The sequence below is a fragment of the Hypanus sabinus genome, chromosome 6, assembly GCF_030144855.1.
Source record: "Hypanus sabinus isolate sHypSab1 chromosome 6, sHypSab1.hap1, whole genome shotgun sequence".
Classification (NCBI taxonomy): domain Eukaryota; kingdom Metazoa; phylum Chordata; class Chondrichthyes; order Myliobatiformes; family Dasyatidae; genus Hypanus; species Hypanus sabinus.
This window is the reverse complement of record NC_082711.1, coordinates 166850927-166864459: the sequence shown is the minus strand read 5'-3', so window position 1 is coordinate 166864459 and position 13533 is coordinate 166850927. Positions and strand designations below refer to the sequence as shown.

Sequence of the window (13533 nt, the reverse complement as noted above, 5' to 3'; positions counted from 1 at the left end):
TTGCTCTTTTCTCACTAGTGCACTCCCCTTCCCTTTTCATCACAAGTAGGATTGATGTTAAATGCACCCCTTGGGTTGCCATGTTGTGGACAGGTCAAAAACTATGAATAATGCTCACTAAGTGTTGGAGGAGCTCAGCTGTTCAGGCAGCATCTATGGAGGGCCATAAGCATACATTGCTTTGGGTGTGACATAAGAACAAAGTTCAAAGTACATTTATTATCAAGCCCTGAGATTCGTTTTCTACAGATAGCCACAAAACAAGGAAACACCATGGAACCAATGCAAGGAAATGCAGCAATTCCCCCACGCACAAAAAACCCTGCGCAAATGAAAACAAAATCATCAGCGCCCACACACACACACACACACACACACACACACATTCACTCACACGACGTACACACACAGACGCATGCACACAGACACACACGCACAGACACACACGCACAAACACAGACACACAGACGCACGCACACAGACACACACACACACGTAACACTGCGCATATGGCAACATGAAAGAATGAGCAAAAACACAGATTATAAAACACAAAATCAAAAGTGTCCAATCCACAAATCACAGACACAGAACTTTGGCTCCATCCTCCAACAGCATCCATCGAGGTAGAGAGAGAGAGAGCATAAGAATTCGGTGCAGGAGTAGGACAAAGGGCTCGTTGAGCCTGCTTCACCATTCAATAAGTACGCGGCTGATCTGGCCATGGACTCAACTCCACCAACCAGCCTTTTCCACATAACCCTTCGTTCCCCTGCTATATAAAAATCAATCTAACTGTGTCTTAAATATACTTAATGAAGAAATCTCTGCTGTTTCCCTGGGAAAAGAATTCCACAGATTCAGTACTCTCTGGGAAAAACAGTTTCTCCTTATCTGCATTCTAAATCTATTTCTTATGAATCTTGAGGCTGTGCCCCCTAGTTCTAGTCTCATTTACCAGTAGAAACAGTTTTCCTGATTCTACCTTGTCTATCCCTTTCATAATTTTATATACTTCTATAAGATACCGTCTCATTCTTCAGAATTCCAGTGAATATAGTCCCGAGCAACTCAATCTCATCATAAGCTAACCACTCCTATCAGCAGAATCAGCCTGGTGAACCTCCTCAGCACTGCTTCCAAAGCCAGCATATCTATCCTCAAGTAAGAAGACCAGAACTGCATACAATACAATTTAGACCCTTTATCAGAATTGAAAAGTAAGGGGATAGAAGCCAAAATAAGTAGGGGGAGGAGAGCTGCTCAAGATTTCCAGCAATTACAGAATCTCTGCTCTCTCAAAAATTGCTGATTTCAGATCCAAGTTCAAACCATCCGCTCCTCTCTATTTTATGTTCTGGTACATGAATGTCTGCGATGTGTTGTGAGCAGACTCCCAAGTCCAAGGTCCACGACTTACAGGGTTGTAGTGGACTTTTGGGGAATGGGAGGCCATCTTCTAGATCAGGGGGGTCCCAAACTTCTTTATGCCGTGGACCCCTACCATTAACCGAAAGGTCCATGGACCCCAGATATGGTACTCGTGTTCTAGATGGTGCTGTGCTGATACTCATGAGGGCAGTAAAGAAGTAATGTTTTATTTCCACTATATATATCAGTTCTGGATCTACTGGAGATGTGATTTAGGTGAGAAGGGATGAGAGGTCTTGTGATAACAACTCTAGAGATTTGCCCGAAAGGAGATGACATCCTGTGAGGTGAACCCACCAGACGGATCCATCTGCTGATCCCAATTAAACAGTCAGCTCCAGTAAAGAGTTATTTATATTCTGATTGATTAGGCATCCAGCCTGATTAAGATTTGTTAAACAGCCCAGTTTGTGGCAACCATCATTTGTTGAAAGCAAATGACAGGTCACGAACATCAGTCACCAGAAATAACCCACACTGTGACCGTCTTTAAAGAGTCCATTCATTGTTAGAGCATCGCAAATTCCGAAGATTGTATCAGACTCTCCAGGAATCAGGTCCTACAGAGAGGAAAATAAATCAGGGCGTTAAATTAATTTTGGAAATATCTCAATGGAATTATGAGGAGAAAGTTTTTCTTCTGATTGGATAAATACGCACAAATTCAGCAGGTCAGGCATATCTGTGGAAAGGAATAAAGAGCTGGTGTTTCAGGCCGAGACTTTTCATCAGGACTCTGCCCAAAGCATCAGTTCTTTATTCCTGTCTATAGATGTTGCCTGACCCGCAGAGTTCTTCCATTCAGCCCATTATCTGCTCCACCATTCCATCATGGCTGATTTATTATCTCTCTTAACCCCACTCTGTCTGTAACCTTTGACATCCTTACTAATCAAGACCCTATCAACCTCTGCTTTAAATTTTCCCAGTGACTTGGTCTCCTCAGCCATCTATGGCAATGAATTCCACACATTCACCACCCTCTGGCTAAAGGAATTCTTCCGCATCTTCATTCTAAAGGGACGACCTTGTATTCTGAGGCTGTGCCCTCTGGTCCTAGACTTCCCACAAATGGAAACATCCTCTCCACATCCACTCTATCTAGCCATTAAATATTCGATAAGTTTCAATGAAATCCCCTTTCATTCTTCTAAACTCCAGCAAGTACAAGCCCAGAGACATTGACGAAGATCGGTTCAACAGTCTACTAAGCATTTTATCTTCTCTTCCTCTTCTATTTCTTTCCATCAATCAAAGGGAAATTGAACCCTCCCATTTAGATGAATACGTTGATCTATGGTCGGTGGCCTATTTATTAGGATCCCCCTGCACCCAATAAAGAAGCCACTGAGTATGTCCATGGTCTTCCGCTGATGTAGCCCAATCACTTCAAGGTTTGGCATATCCAGTGTTCAGAGATGCTCTCCTGTGCACCACTGTTGTAGCGTGTGGTTATTTGAGTTACTCTCATCTTCCTGTCAGCGTGAACCAGACTGTCCAATCTCCTCCAACCTCTCTCATTAATAAGACAACTTTGCCCACAGAACTGCCACTCATTGGATGTTTCTTTTTGTTTCTTGCACCATTCTTTGTCAACTCCAGAGACTACTGTGTGTGTGAGAAAATCCCAGGAGTTCAGCTGTTTCTGAGATAGTGAAACCACCCCATCTGGCACCAGCAATCATTCCACAGTCACTTGGATCACACTTCATCCCCATTCTGATGCTTGGGCTGAACAACAATCGAACCTCTTGACCATGTCTGCATGCTTTTATGCATTGAGTTGCTGCCACGTGATTGGCTGATTAGATATTTGCATTAATGAGCAGCTGTATAGATGTATCTAGTAAAGTGACGGAAGAGTACATTTACTTTCTGACAGGATCTAGGAGTTTCCTCTGTACTACTTGGAGAATCCCATACAATTCTGTGGGATTTTCAACCCTACTGGACTAAACACTTTTTAAAGGCAGCTATCATGCCTGGATTAGGGCTGTGCTTTTGGCAGTTTATGTTTGTGATCTTCCATTTGTTTTCAGTAATGGATCATTACCACTAACTGGTCTGTGTAACAAGTATGCCTTAATCAGACTGGATGTCTAATCATTCTGAATATAAATAACTGATTAGGGCAGCAGACTGTTTAATTGAGATGAGCAGATGGTCCTGCCTGGCAGATTCACCAGCTGTTACGTTGGGCCATTTTAAAATTCTCACCCTTATTTACAAATCCCTGGAGTTGCTCCTCTGGCCTTGCAGGCCCTGGTCTTATCTTTACTCTTCTCGTCCTGGCCTCTTGAGCATCCCTGAATCTGACTGGTCCATTGGTGATGGCTGTTCTATCATCTACTAAAGCCTTAACATCTGGAATTACCTCCTTAAAGCCCTAAGCCTCAACTGCTTTGCCCAAGATTGTAAGGAACTGCAGAAAGTTGTGACTGTAGCCCAATCCATCGGGCAAACCAACCTTCCCACCATTGACAATCAAAAGCCCTCCCACTTAGGTCATTCTCTCCTCCCCCTCCCCATTGAGAAGATACAAAGACTTGAGAAGCCACACCACCAAGATCAAAGACAGCTTCTAACCTGCTGCTAAGAAGTATTGAATGGACAGCTTGTATAACAAAGATGAATTCTTGATTCCTCACTCTACCTTGTCATGGTCTTTGCATCTTATTTGTCTATCTGCATTGCACTTCCTTTGTAGCTGCAACACTTTATTATGCATTCTGTTTTTGCTTTTCCTTCGTATGACCTCACTGCACTGATGTGACAAAATGTTCTGTCTGAAATGGCACGCAAAACAAATTTTTTCACTGTACCCAAGTACGTCTGACAATAAGAAACCAATTTGCCAAGTGTTGCTCCAAAATCCCTTCCCTCATCAGATTTCTGTGGTGGAGGCCTTTGGACAAAGAGTTATAGAAAAATACAGCACAGAAACAGGTCCTACAGCCCATCTGTTACATACAGAACCATTTAACCTTCCATCGACATATAGAGTCATAGAAAAGTAAAGCAACAGCACATGTTAGTGACCTCAGAATCCCTCAAGTACTATTTTAAGAGCTATGCTGGACCAGCTACAGCAGAGGAACAATCCATTGTCTGGACAATATAAATGCCGTCCCAGATAGACAGGGTGTTGGGACCGGAGGTGAGAGTCGGGCCAGTTTCATTCAGTTTCCTGTGGCGTTCATTCCTCTCTCCACGTTGCTGAGGCTGTGAGACTGCCTCGACTACCGTGCTTTGTGCCTGCAAGCTTTGCATTGATTTGCCCCGCTAACATGATGAACTGAGACTGAGGCTGGGGCTGCTCGGCGGATTCAGATCCAGGGACTCAATCTGGTTCAGAATGTTGTTGCTTGCTTCTATATTTTGCACGTTTTCCCTGTGGTTTTTTTTCTCTCTTTCTCTGCACATTGGGTGCTGGTCTTTATTCTTTTTAATTTTTTTTTGGGTTTCTTGCTTTGTGGCTGTCTCTAAGCAGACATATCTCAAGGTTGTATAATTTATGGATTCTTTGGTAATAAATGCACTTGGAATCCTGAATCCATAGTTAGAGATTATAGAGACTGCCTCTGTGAGCTTACAATGAACCAATTGTACTTGAGTCAACCCTCTCGCACCTCCTCAGACTAACCGATAAAATATTGAGCGAGTACAACGCAGCCCGAACCACAACCAAACTCCAGTCTTTCAATAGCTGAAAGCCCATCCAAAGAAAACCTATAAAACTGGTTTTATATAAAAAAAAGACAACTGCCAGAAATCTAAAAATAAAAATAAATGGGGAAAATACTGAAATATCTTGATGATAGTGGCTGCTTCCCGAGGCAACAGGAAATGTAGACAGAGTCAATAGAGCGGAGCATGATGGACTGGGTCAGGTTTCATCCATGGGATCTGCTTTTCTTTCAGACTCCATCTGCTCCATCTTAGCACATCCTCCCAGAGGCTGGTTACCAGCTAAAGTCAAAGGAGTGCTCACAGAGATCAAGGGACAGTGAAATGTTGATGTCTCGAGATAGAAACAGGGCCAAGCCCTGGGATTCCTTGCAGTTCCCCACAGCTTTAGTCCTTGGCTTCAATCAATGGGAGATCACACCATTCTCTTTCGGCAATACTGACTTTGCTTTTAACTCTTCTGTGGCAGTGAAAGTATGTCGAGTTTGTCGAAGGCTCCAGAGAGTGGCCAGATCTCACCGGACATCAAATGGGAAACGTCCTCCAACCCCAGCTCACCCGAAATGGGCCCCAACAAAGACAGGTATGTCACTGCCGTTACACAACACATGTATCATGTCTCTCTCTTTATTCTTAGTAAGACATTCTACCCTGTCTTTCTTTCTTTATTTTTTATTTATTCATATAGGGATGTAGGTGTTGCCAGCTATGTCAGCATTTATTGCCCATCCCTAGTTGCCCTTGAGAAGGTGGTGAAGAGCTGCCTTTTTGAACCGCAGCAGTTCTTGAGGTGTCGATACACCCTCAGTGCTGTTAGGGAGGGAATAACATGATTTTGACCCAGCAACAATGAAGGAATGGCGATGTGTCTCCAAGTCAGGATGGTGAGTGACTTGGATTTCCAAGTATGCAGTGTTCCCAGGTATCTGCTGTTCTCGTCCTTCTAGACGGTAGTGATCAAGAGTCTGGGAGGTGCTACCTTAGGAACTTTGGTGTGTTATTGCAGTGCACCTTAATGACATATGTTGATTCAGCGTGTGTGGTCAGGAATTTGCTTATGACATGTTTCCACTAAGCTGCTTTCCATCACTATCTTCCCCAACCATCAGGACCACTGGTATTGGGCCGTGAACTTTCAATCTGTGTTTGTTATTTATCACCTGTTGCCCTAGAGAAGGAAGCAATATGCTGCGATCTCGAATCACCACTCTTCTTCTGGCGAAGGAGCTCCCTTGAGGTCCTAAGTGAGAACCTTGAGCCAGAGCCAGTGGCGATGAATATCAGTTCTACTGTGTGAGGGGGCACTGTGGATGGTGGTGCCCCCAAGCAACCTGATTCATTCTAGATGCTGTTGAGCCTGAGTTGTTGACCATCCAGTACACATCACTCATGTTGTGCCTCCTGGGCAGTTGGGAGAGAACCACAGGGTAATTCACTGTTCAAGTTGGACTGTATTAACGTAGCTTAGTCCCTCTCATTTAACTTTCTTTCTCTCTTTTCCATCTCTCCTCACTCCTTCCCACTCTCAGGTTTAACCCTTAACTCCCCTTGCGGTGATCCGCCACGCTCCCAAGCAGAGTTCGGTTCTCGCGCATCTCCCCCCTCGCTCTCTCACACCATGTCATCTCCTCCTTTAGCAGGCCCTTCATCAAGCTCAGGGAGAATGGCAAGGGCAACATCTCCCGCTCGTCCTCCAGTACAAGCAGCTTCAGCAGCACGGCAGGCGAGAGTGAAACGATAGAGGAATACGAGACCAACATGGTGAGTACTGCCAGCCTCAGCCGCGGGTGCAGGGGCCCTTTATCATGGCCGCATTCAACTGCAAAGCACCGGGGCCAGAGAGCTCGGTCAAGTTATTAGGAACTCCCTCACCCCTACTAATACCGGCAGGATTCGGTAGAAGGACTGATGGAGGTACTGTTGGTTCATGCCAATGTTCTCAGTGCTCCTGTAGCATAGATGCGCTTCTAAAAGGAGCAGAGCACCAAGGATCTACTTTCTGGGTGGCATTTGCATTTACATGTACCAGGAATTTGCTGCGAGGTGTTGGTCAGGGTGTGACACAACAATAAAGGTTATATAAATTTAAGAATTGTATATAAATTAAAATTTTAAAAAGCCACCGCAGTTAAGAACTAAAGAGCAAATATAGAATAAAATGTGCTTAAGTAAATATATACCAGCATGTACTAATACAAAGGGATTTTTATAATGCTGGAGGTACAGGAGCCTGAAGACACACACTCAATGATTCAGGAACAGCTTCATCCTCTCCCCCATCAGACCTCTAAGTGGATATTGAATCCATGAACATTATCTCATTACTTTTTTCCCTTTTCGCACTATTTATTTATTTAATTTAACTTTATTTATATAGATATATATGCACACAAAGTTTTTATTATTATGTGCTGCTGTATAACAACACATTTCATGACACATGCCAATGGTTCTGATTTAAAGCGTCTAGGGTGCAGAGCAGTGATGAAGTTAATAGAAAGAGGGGTGTGAGTGGGGGCTAGCTAGAACAGTTGCTCAGATTTACTGTCTGGGGGACGAAACATTTCAGATGGTGTGAAGTTTTTTTTAAATTGTTTTAATAGCATTTTCGAGAGGGGAGCTTATGGAAAAGACAGTTTGCAGAGTGGATAGTTCTGCAATGATTCTTTGTCCTGGACACCAACAAGCCCTGCATTGATAGTAGACTCCAGCCAATGACCTTTAATGCTTAACTGCTGTCACATTTAAAATTTGATGATTTGACATCCAATAATTCAGAAATCCTGGCTTGGCCTGTGGGTCACTCACTGCCCCGAGTATGAGCTGGGAATCTGCAGTGTATCTGGAGCCAGGGTCCAGACTGTCAAGGCTGGGAGCACGAGAGGTCAGCAACATACAATTTTGTATGTTCCTTGCTCTGTTTAAGCTCGTTGGATTCACTGAAAAATTGATTATACTACCATTTAAAAGTGTGAAGGGGTAGCATCCAGCAGTCCACTAGATGTGCATCAAATTAAATTAAATCTCTTCTGCCTGTACGTGATCCATACCTCTCCATTCTTGGCACATTCACATTCCTTTCTAAAAGTCCCTTAAAGGTCACTCTGGAATCTGCTTCCACCATCACCCCTGGCAGTCTGTTTGAGGCACCTACTGCTCTTTACCACACTCTTCCCTTAAACCCCCTGCACCCTTTCTCACCATACATGTGCACCCTCTAGTGTTTGCCATTGGTATAGGAGAAAGGTTTGACTATCTATCCCACTCATAATTGTATAAATTTCTATCAGGTCTCTCTGAAACTCCAGAGATCACAACCCTAGTTTGTTCACCCTCCCCTTGGAGATCATAGCTGGTAAATTGGTTTACTGTTGTCACGTGTACCAAAGCATGCCACCCATACTGACCATTTCATAACGTCAGTACATCAGCTAGTACTCGGTAAAGGCAATAACAGAATGCAGAATCTAGTACTCCAGTGAAGGGAACATGCACTCCAGGTACACAATAAAGTGCAAGGCAATGAGGAGGTACATTGTGAGGCAAGATGTCCATTCAGTAGACTTGTGAAAGCAAGATGGAATCTGTCCTTGCTTTCATTGTGAGGCAAGATGTCCATTCAGTAGACTTGTGAAAGCAAGACGGAATCTGTCCTTGCTTTCAGGCTTTTATATCTTCTTTGATGATACAGATTCTCCTATGGTCCACTCTCCTCTCCTATCACATTCCTCCCTCTCCAGCCCTTTACCTATCCCACCCACCTGGCTTCACCTGTCACCTTCTAGCCATCCTCTTTCGCTCCCCTCCCCCCAACCATTTTACTCTGGTGACTTCTCCGTTGGGAATGGGTGGAGGAGGCACAGAGAGAAGAGAAAATGATGGGGTGGGATGGTCTTTGATTGTAGCTGATTTACTAAAGGAAGTGAGAAGTGTCAATAGAGTTCATGGAGGGGAGGTCGGTTTTTGTGATGTACTGATCTGTGTCCACAACTCTTTACAAACCCTCTAATCCAGGCGGCATCCTGGTAAACCTCCTCTGTCCCCTTTCCAAAGCCTGCACATGCTTCCTACAGATAGGAGACCAGAACTGCATGCAGTACTCCAAGTACAGCCTAACCAAAGTTTTATATAGCTGTGGCATGAATATGTTTTTGTTGCCTGAGTCCTAACAGATCCCCTGTCCTTACAGGGCAGCCAGCCATCGACGGCATCTCCTTTCCGACAGGACGTCTTTGTCTATGGCGGTGAAATCCAGGGTGGCTCGAGCCACGTCAGCTCATGCAAGAGCCCCACAGGTTGGTACTCTAATCCCGCACGCTCTCAGACACAATGGCCGTACATTGTTCAGCACATGGGTGGGGTAAACAGAAGGCCAAATGTAAAGATGTCTCTTCTTTTACACAGCAAGTTGTGAGGAACCGGAAGACGCTGCTTAATTCTGCTCCTAAGACATAAGAGCAAACGCTCTTCACGGAGGAGCTGGAGGAACAAATTCCCCAGAGAATAGAAATCTTAATGAAAGAAAGTTTTCCAGAAATGGCCGGAAGACTAATCGGGCATCTCCTCTGCTGAGGAGTGTTTGATGGCTCTGGGCCTGTACTCACTGGAGTTTAGCAGAATGAGGTTGAATCTCATTGAAACCTCTTGAATATTGAAAGGCATAGATAGGGTGGAAGTGGGGAGGATGTTTCCTATCGTGGGGGAGTTTAGGACCAAAGGCCTCAGAATAGAGGGACATCACTTTAGAACAGAGATGCAGAGAAATTTCTTCAGCCAGAGAGTAGTAAATCTGCGGAATTTGTTGCCACAGACGGCTGTGGAGTCATTGGATATATTTAAGATGGAAGTTGATAGGTTCTTGATTAGTAAGGGTGTCCAAGACTATGGGAGGAGGCAAGAGAATGGGGTTGAGAGGGATAATAAATCAGCTGTGATGGAATAGCTGAGCAGACTCAATGGGTCAAATGGCCTAATTCTACTCCTATGTCTTCAGGTCGATAATCGACCTGATGAAGGGTCTTGGCCTGAAACGTCAGCTGTTAATTCTGCTCCATAGAGGCTGCCTGACCTGTTGTGTTCCTCCAGCACTTTGTGTGCTGTTCTGTATTTCCGGTATCTGCAGAATCCCTTACTGAAAACATAGGTTGTTCTGTCCTGGGTGCTCTTAGGAATTGTTGGCACTAACTCATCCAAAGAAATGGAAATATTTCTGACTGCTGCCCTGTAGATGCTGGGAAGGCTCTGGAGGATAAAGAGGAGGATAATCACAAAAGACCCTCCCCCCCACCTCCCAAACTCACTCTTGTGGTCACAAAGTAACCATCACATTACTGAACAGTGGACTATCTATATTTTATTTGACTTCCTTTTCTGTCCTTTGCAGACACAATGAAGTGTAAAACCTCTCCAAGAACTACCTTGAAATTCCGATTTGAGAAACTTCACCAGAGCTCAAACCCAGTGAGTATGGCACACTTTCCTCCAGCTCGCTTGGTCTAGATTGAACAGTTTGAACAGTAACCTGGTGAGGTTGTGATGCCAATTTCTCTTTTAGTTCTGTGATGCCATCTCACTGACACAATGTCAGAGACCCCCAGTAATTTAATTTTCTTATCATTACGGGTTGATGAGAATCATCAGAGAAAAGGAGAAAATTTGGGATTTTTCTAGCATAGAGCTAATGGGCCAAATGGTACGTCCTTGGACTGTGGGAGGAAACTGGAGCACCTGGAGGAAACCCACGCGAGAGCATACAAACTCCTTACGGGCAGTGGCAGGAATTGAACCCGGGTCGCCTGCACAGTAAAGCGCTGTGCTACCTTGCCACCCTGCTGGAGGATCAACTTGATCGATTAGCTTCCTTCAAAGGCTTCAACAAGGACCTTTGAAAGCGGGACTTGAGTTTATGGCTGGGAGTACGCTATCAATTCTGCGGCTGAATCATACAGGGTGGGGAGGCTCCAACTTAGCTCCTGAACTAGATGGTATCTGTCACAGCCTCGGTCCCCAGTTGGCTGTTTGGAGATGGGTTGGGAGTAGGAGTGAGAATCAGGTTGGTGTTGGTGAAGTGATAGATGGCCAATTGAAAGGTGCTAGTCTGTACAAGAAATCCAGGGATAGTGACGTGAGGCTGGATATTCATTAAGCTGATACTCCGACAGCCTGGAGTTGACTGTCTGGAGGCAGATGTAGATAAGGTACACATGGAAAGTTGCCTAAACACGCCTGCCAGATGAGATGTTATATTGCTAGCATAAACTAAAGATGGGAGAGGATTGCAGAGTGTCAATATTTGATATGTAATGTGGTATTTCTTACCTCACTAAAACAAAACGACAGATTATTACCTGCTAACAGGACCCTGAACAAATATGGGGCTAGTAGCCTCCATTTTGTTACAACTGTGGGTTGCACAAGGTCTAATTCCTCAGGGGAACAGAGAGTTTCAGCTGTTTAAAGTGGATAATCCTGAGCTTTCATCACAACAGCAGACAAAACACTTCCCCACAAACTCTGAGCTTTGCAAGAATTCATTTCTAACATCTGCTTCCAAGACGTGTATTTTGGTTAAATTAATTGTTAAAGTGTAAACAAAAATTAAATTTAATTAATTTTATTATAATTTTAATAAAATTAAATCTGACAGGAAATGAAATAATTCATCAAAACTGTGTAATATTTTAGTAAGATGCAGAGGATGCTGGAGGGGCTCAGCAGGTCTGGCTCAGGTCTGGCTCAGCAGGTCTATGGAGCGAAATAAGCAATCAGTGTTTTTGGCCAAGGCTCTTCATTGACCCAAATTGTCGATTGTTCCCTTCATAGATGCTGTTGTATGTGTTGCTCAAGATTTCCAGCATGTCTCGTGCCTCTAATATTTTAGTCAGTGGTGTTTTAGAACTGATTCAACCTCTTTCTTTCCTGCAACAGCTGTTGGGAGCTTGTCCTTCGCCACAAATGTAGCTGCAGCAGGCTCATGGCCTCCGCACCTCGAGCTGCTCCCACCCTTCCTGAATCTGAAGCGGCCCATTCTCCACCCAAGGCAGAAGGAGATGGGCAGAAGGTCCTGATGCCCCAGCTGCCTTCACAGGGGTTCAGTTTGCGTGCTCCACCTTCTGAGCAAAAAACCATTTCAAGCTCTCTTTGGAGGCATGTTACTTTAACAATATAAGCACTTTGCAAGTCATGTCAGTGAATGGTAACGTTGAATATGGTTTGGGTAGACTTCAGGGTTTCCTATTCTCGCTGGCTTTCTTGGGCTGTAACCTTCTGGAATTAACATTTCTCTGGGTACTGGAATGGTATGGATTTTTATTGGAGGATGACGGATGCAGGCATCTTAGATCCTACAACAGGAAAGACCTGGGAGCGGTCTTGAAGGAACAACCAGTCTTGGAATAGCCAGTGATTTCTCTGAGGAACCTGGGGTAGTGACCACCTCTCTGCCAAGAGCACGAGGCAGAATCCTCAGGGCTGTTACTATAGAAATATCAGGAGGTTGCTCGTTTTCCTCCTCCCCCCCACCCCCTCCGACAATCCCGAAATAGGGGTGCAGCCGTCCCTGAATCCCTGTTGATGTAGCTTCACACAGTACTTGTAGCAAAGCCTAAACTTTGTGTTGTAACCTGTTATCTGCCATGTATACTCTGCCAATTAACAGAGAGCATCAGTGTGCCCTGCGTCGTTTGTTGTCCGTGTACCTGAGATTACATTTAAATGTGTTAGTTGTGCAGAAAAAAAGAACCTGCCTTTTTTTACCTCTTGGGTGAATCTTACTCCTGTCCAAATTCCAGTAAAAGCACGAAAATGGTCAACAGGAGTCCCAAGAAGAAGACTTGATCAAATTTCCTTGTTATTGCTTTTTCCTCTCATCCAATTTTCTTCCTGGTCAGTTGAGGCCTTTGGTTTAGAAGATTTTGGAGCCTTGTCTCAGGTTACCCGAGATAACACTGGTGGCAATGCTGCCTTGATATTTGACTATGATCAGAATTTTAAATTACTGGTTATTAGTACTCAGATTAATTTTTAAATGTTCTCACCACATTCTTCTTTAGTTCTTTTTCTTTCTGTTTCACTAATCCCTGACTACAACCGAGTACTACACCCAACTCTGTTGCCTCTTCATTATTGTTCTGCTATTCCTCCTCCCTTTGTTTCTATGGTTCCTTATTCATTTCATTGTGACTTCCTCTATGCTACAAATCTGTCTTTCTCTCTCTCTCTCTCCATTCCTCTTGTCCCCCTCCCTCCATCCCCCCTGTCCACGCTTCTATTTTTTTCTCACAAATGTTTAAAATTATCTCCCTCTCACAAATCCATCTCAATGTACCTGGGTAGATGTTTTCAAAATTGTCACAAGAAGTAATTCACATCACATTAAAGAAAAAGGCAAGACAAAGATTTGATGCCATTTTTGAA

General features: G+C 44.1%; 1 protein-coding gene across 5 annotated transcripts in view; it reads left to right on the top strand.

Annotated features, from left to right (window-relative positions):
* Positions 1-13430, top strand: part of LOC132396063 (rap1 GTPase-activating protein 2-like) — a 298797-nt gene extending 285367 nt beyond the window's left edge. For 3 of the 5 annotated variants that reach the window (XM_059973423.1, XM_059973424.1, XM_059973421.1), the window contains 5 exons: positions 5588-5701; positions 6756-6879; positions 9308-9413; positions 10502-10578; positions 12046-13430. In XM_059973423.1, coding sequence (XP_059829406.1) covers positions 5588-5701; positions 6756-6879; positions 9308-9413; positions 10502-10578; positions 12046-12078 — 454 coding nt within the window. In that variant the 3' untranslated portion in view covers positions 12079-13430. The remainder of the gene's footprint in view (positions 1-5587; positions 5702-6755; positions 6880-9307; positions 9414-10501; positions 10579-12045) is intronic. The other 2 variants (XM_059973425.1, XM_059973422.1) reach the window with 1 other exon arrangement.
* Positions 13431-13533: the final 103 nt, after the last annotated feature.